The following is a 5701-nucleotide window of genomic DNA, read 5'->3' as shown; positions in this document are numbered from 1 at the left end:
GGCAAGCAAAAGTGATTTCCAATGTGGAATTTCACATTAGGAGCCCTCATTTATAAGTTATAGTTCTGTTGATAAAATAAAATAAACTTTGGCATGCTGTAGAAGGTTAAAATGGATTAAGTGCTGAAAAGATTGAAGACCATTGGTATAAAGTAAGTAAGTTTGATAATTTCACTGGATCTATTTTAAATATAAATACATAACTAAAGTCTCATTGATTTCAGTAGATCTGCTCTAGACATGATTAAGCCTGCATCCATCTTACTAAAAGATAAGATTGTCATTGTTGTCTGATAAACTATAGTGAAGTTGATGTAGGTTGGTTGTTACAAAAAAAACTTTTTTCTACAGATTGTTCAGGTGTATCCTTACTTTTTACATTTACACATTTTTGTTACAGATCATGATAGAACAAATTTTCACTAATTTTCTGTAATTACAATCTGCATTGTTTAAATTATGCTAGTCTAGAGTTGTATAAATACTTCTGTTAGCATATGGTTGTACTATGCATTTTTGGTAGAAGTCAGAGAAGGCATCTCTGTGTTTCAGTGCTTCAAAGTTATATAGTAAAGTAGGTTTTATTAAGACCAGAGGCCCCCAAAAGATTTTAGTAAAATTTCTAAGGTGCCATAATTAGAGAGGTGCTTTTCAAAGCTGACTGCTCCTCTAAACTCCTGTAAATTAGGAATGAATAACAGCAACTCTAGACATGTTTTACCCTATTTTTTCACCAACCCAATCTTGCATAGATAGTAGTGAGGGATTATGGGAGTTGTAGTCTGAAAAATATCTGAAAGGCCTCAGTTCACCAGTAATGGAAGGAAATATTCTATATATTTTTGTGCCAAGTCCATTATTTTATACTTACTCTACAGTGTGAAAAATCCTAAGTGTGAGAAATCATAAAGAATAATGAATTTGTGAGAAAGAAAATTTTAGGATACTTTAACAACTGAACATACATTTTTGTTTGTTAATGTGTGAATTACCTCGATTTGATCTCAGTTATTTGGGAAATAAAGCTTAAAATTAAAAAAAACTTTACTGACAGAATTGGGAGCATACTTATCAAATTTGCAGATGACACCAAATTAGGAGGAATAGCTAAAAGCCAGAGGGCAGGATCAGTATTCAAACTGACCTGAATAGACTTGAAAGCTGGGCCAAAGCTAACAAAATGAAATTCAACACGGAGGAATGTAAGGTACGCACTTAGGGCAGAAAAATAAAATGCACAGATGTAGGATGCGCAACACCTGGCTGAATGAGACTGCATGCGAAAGGGATCTAGGAGTCCAAGTAGACCACAAGTTGAACATGAGTGAACAGTGCGATGCGGCAGGTAAAAAGGCCAATGCAATTTTAGGCTTCATTATTAGGAAGTATAGCGTTTAGACCAAGGGAAGTAATAGAGCCACCCTATTCTGCTTTGGTCAGGCCTCACCTGTACTGTGTCAGTTCTGGGCACCTCAATTCAAAAGGATGTTAGAAACTGGAGCTGTCCAAAGGGGCAACTGAATGGTAAAGGGTCTGGAAACCATGCCCTATGACAGTGATGGCGAACCTATGGCACACGTGCCAGAGGTGGCACTCAGCCCTCTCTGTGGGCACACATGCTGTCGCCCTAGCACAGAGTTTGCCAGAATTTTTCTTAGAAAGCCCGCGGGATATGGCACTTTGCAATAAATAGGTGGGGTCTGGGTTGCAGTTTTGGGCACTTGGTCTGTAAAAGGTTCACCATCACTGCCCTATGAGGAACGCCTTAGGGAGTTGGGTATGTTTAGCCTGCGAGAAGAGAAGGTTAAGAGGTGCTATGATCTCGCCTGTTTAATATTTGAAGGGATGTCATATGGAGGAGGGAGTAAGCTTTGTTTCTCTGCTCCAGAGACTAGAACGTGGAACAATGGATGCAAAGCCTTACAGAAAAAGAGATTCCACCTCAACATTAGGAGGAACTTCCTAACAGTAGGGCTGTTCGATAGTGGAACAAAACTCTCTCTGAGTGTGGTGGAGTCTCCTTCCTTACAGGTCTTCAAACAGAGGCTGAATGGCCATCTGTCAGGGATGCTTGATTTAGATTTCCTGCATGGCAGGAGGTTGGACTGGATGGCTCTTGTGGTCTCTTCCAACTTGATGATTCTATGAAATCACTCTTCAGAGTGACTGACTGAGCCACTAACAATGGGTATGAGATCCTAACTAAAAATCACAAAACTGCATCTCTTCCCAACTTATTCAGCTCTTGGATATGGCAGTAAGATCTATTATTTCAGGGTATTGTAGACTGACGTAGGTCTGTCTGTTTGTTTATATTCCTTTATTGGAACATGTCCAATTCTATGAAAAGTTTAAAAGTATTTTAAAGTTTATTGTTTTGAATCCAAGGCCTCAACAACTGGACCAAATAAAGCAGCTTCTTGGGCTGTTGGAGGTATGGTCCAAGGTCACTCCATGCCGCCTGTCTGTTTACCCCCACAGTTCACTGATACATTGCAGAGCTAACTTTCTGAGATAGGATAGTCTGTAGTGTTAGAAAGCAGTTTCACAGATCATAGTACAATGTTGTGGTTTTTGGAAGTGATTTATGTCATCTTGATTTTTCTGATAGCCTTGTAAAGGTAGGCCTGTTACAGACTGGCGCAAAGTGCCAGCCTGGGGCCGATTTTAGAGCTTGGGAGAGCGGAGAGTCCGATGCTCCCGAGCCCTACTGTGCCATATGGCTTGCCCTACACGAGGGCCGCCATGATGACGTACAAGTGGCACAGCTTCCAAACGGCGCGGCGCCACCACGTTGATATCTACTGCACATGAGGGCACCCTAAAAAGAACTCACCGGGAGCCAGTTCTTTTTGGGCTCCCAGAGGCCATGCCATTTGGTTGCTGTGGCCTCCGTGTGGCGCAGAAAGGGGCAGCGCTCAGCACTCCTTTCTCCCCATCTGTATCCCCCACGTAGTTATGAGAGTGAGCTTACGCAGCACTAATTTATAAAAATAGTTTTTTGGAACAACGTAACGAATGGGATGCCACTCTGAAAAACAGGTTTGTTTTCCACAGGGCGACCTGTCCAGTTTTTTTCTTTTGGTTATAACTTTAAAAAAAAAAAGAAGAAATGTTATTATTCTTATCAGATTGATAGAGGATAGTAAAGGCTGTACAGAAAGAATATGCATGGATTTTTTTTTATATATAAGGAGAGGGAACATATTCCAAGTGAAGTAGATTTTGTTATGACGGACTCTTGTCGTTCTGTTGATGAAAAAAGAAGTTTTAAATTTTAACATGTTAGAATGTGTGAGAAAATGGGAAGCAAATATATTTGAAAGTTTATTTGTAACACATTTTTTAAAAAAACTTCAGAAAAGTCCCACCTCCAGTTGAAAAGCATCTGACACTGAATTTCACTGCATTACCCATGAAGTGCGCTCCTCACAAATCCATTTCCGGGATTATTTATCCCACTTAGTTTCCCCCCTTTTAAACCCGGGTAGGCCACTTTTTGAGCCGGGGGCCGGGTGTGCTGTCCCTCAGGCCCCTGGGGCCGCCGCCCCACATTTTCTTCTTCTTTTTTTCCCATCTTACCTCCTCCCCCCGGCCCCTGTCGGCCCCCTTTCCAACTGGTGGACACTTTTTTTCACGTGGTGGAGGCCTGCTTTGCTGTTTTAAAAAAATGTTAATATAAATGCATGTTTCTGAGGCATCTATAGACAATTGCCCCCCTTGCCCCTGAACGTGAGAGGCCAAAGGCCCCGGCGGCAATCAGCGGAGGGACCCGGTGGGGCCGGTCCCAAGGCCTCGCCGGGCCGCATCCGGCCCGGGGCCGCAGTGCCTACCCCTGTTTTAAACAAACATTTAATATTCAAATGAAAGAGACAGGCAATTAAACCAAATGATGATAAGTTGATAATGGTTTTTCAGTCAATACAGTAACTGTAATGCAACTAGTTAGCTCTCACTATGCTTCTTCCTGCTAGAACACACAGAAAAAGCTTTTAAAAATTGTTTAGCACATCATCTGAACTCTGGTTCCTCACTTATCACTCCATTTACAGGCCAGGACTGCATACTAGTGTATTTACAAATCCTGGCTTACAGAGGAAGCAACAATCTAAGATTCTCTATCTGAATGACATGCTAAGCAAAATTCCTGGCTTGTTTGGTGGATGTACTAGCAGGGAAGATTGATACATAAACAAATGGGATTTCTGAACCAGTACACAGACTATTTACAATAAACCAGGATCCTTTAAAATCATGGCTTTTGTTCTGTGAAAACACAACCTCAGTCTACAAATACAATCAAGCAGAACTGTAGTGGACCATTTGGATACTTCTGTCCCATACGTGCCTGATTTAGTTAATTTATTACTTAAACATACTAAGCACTACTGACAAGTGCCACCATATATTTATAAATGGATGACTATTAGTTAAATGTCTATAAAACTAATCCCAAACCCTGACACACAAGGTTGGTATCATCACTATTCATTCACTCACTTATGAACACTTACCTATGGTAAGGTCATGCACTGGTTGAAACCTTTTGTCTGTGAACTGCAACAATAAACATGATTTTCCAACACCTGAAAAATAAATATTTCTTTCAAATATTTCGAAATAGAAAATACTTCCAAAATGACAGTATTTTAAAATCAAATTTAAAAACATATTTCCACGGTTTATTTAAAACAAAACAAAAAAATACCACCCAATCCAAAGTCTCAACAAAACATGTCTGGAGACAGAAGAATCCTCAGCTTAGCAGAGAAGAAGCATTTATTCATATTCTTCCATGAATCCCAATAAAATCCTACCCCTTCTTGAAAATCACATACATTTTCTATATTTACTAGGGCTATTATATTCATAAGTGGACAAATTAAGACCTGTTTTCATGTACTGTCTGTAGTGATAATGGGAGAACTGCCTTTTCATGTCCCACCTCTAGCAAGTTTTTATGGTACATAAATGAAGCACTGTTCTTCTCTTGCCAGAGCTTCAAGCCTGGGCTTAAAGTAAATGGACATTAGTGAGACAGAAACAATGGCTTACTCGGTTCTGGGCAGATGCATAAACAATGACTAATAAAAAACCCTAAATATATAAGAAACATGAATTCTTAAGCGCAAGGGGAAAGAATTATGATTATGAAGGGGTGCTGAAAAGCCTGATCAACTTCCCATAATCTGAGTATAATTTTGTCACTTAAGCTTGAAAGAATGTTACAGTCAACCCTTGACATTCACAGGGGTTAGGGGCACAAGACACCCTGCAAAAGTCAAAGTTTGTGAATAAAGCGGAGGAGGGCCAAAAGCAGTGTGCACATGCACCCGACATTTCCCTTCTGAAGCCTCAAACAGCTCTAGCAAGTTCTGAGGCGCTGGAAGGGCAGGGGAGAGTGCATTTGTGGCTCCCTCTTTCCCTTCCAAGGCTTTGGGGAGCTCTCTGAAGCTTGGAATGGCAGGAAGGAGGGTGCATTCACTTTCCACAAACCCCTTCCTCAAGGCAAGAGAGCAGTCTTTCCCAGGCAGCTCCCTGTCTTGGAAAAGGGTGGGACATTATTTTCACCAAATCCCTTCTCAAGGCAGGGAGCTGCTGGGGGAAAGAGGCAGCTCTCTGTTCTGGAAAGGGGTGGGATTGGCACGTGTACGCTTCCTAGCTTCTCCCTCCTGGAAAGGGGTGGGATTCGCGTGTACAG

General features: G+C 41.1%; 1 protein-coding gene across 1 annotated transcript in view; it reads right to left on the bottom strand.

Moving 5' to 3' along the window:
• RAB2A (RAB2A, member RAS oncogene family) overlaps positions 1-4686 on the bottom strand; it is a 105252-nt gene extending 100566 nt beyond the window's left edge. The window contains exon 1 of the mRNA XM_042463424.1: positions 4515-4686. Within this exon, the coding sequence (XP_042319358.1) occupies positions 4515-4671 (157 nt within the window). The 5' untranslated portion in view covers positions 4672-4686. The remainder of the gene's footprint in view (positions 1-4514) is intronic.
• Positions 4687-5701: the final 1015 nt, after the last annotated feature.

This window comes from Sceloporus undulatus, chromosome 4 (genome assembly GCF_019175285.1).
Source record: "Sceloporus undulatus isolate JIND9_A2432 ecotype Alabama chromosome 4, SceUnd_v1.1, whole genome shotgun sequence".
NCBI classification, from domain to species: domain Eukaryota; kingdom Metazoa; phylum Chordata; class Lepidosauria; order Squamata; family Phrynosomatidae; genus Sceloporus; species Sceloporus undulatus.
Note: the sequence above shows the minus strand (reverse complement) of the source record. Positions and strands in the feature narration are given on the sequence as shown.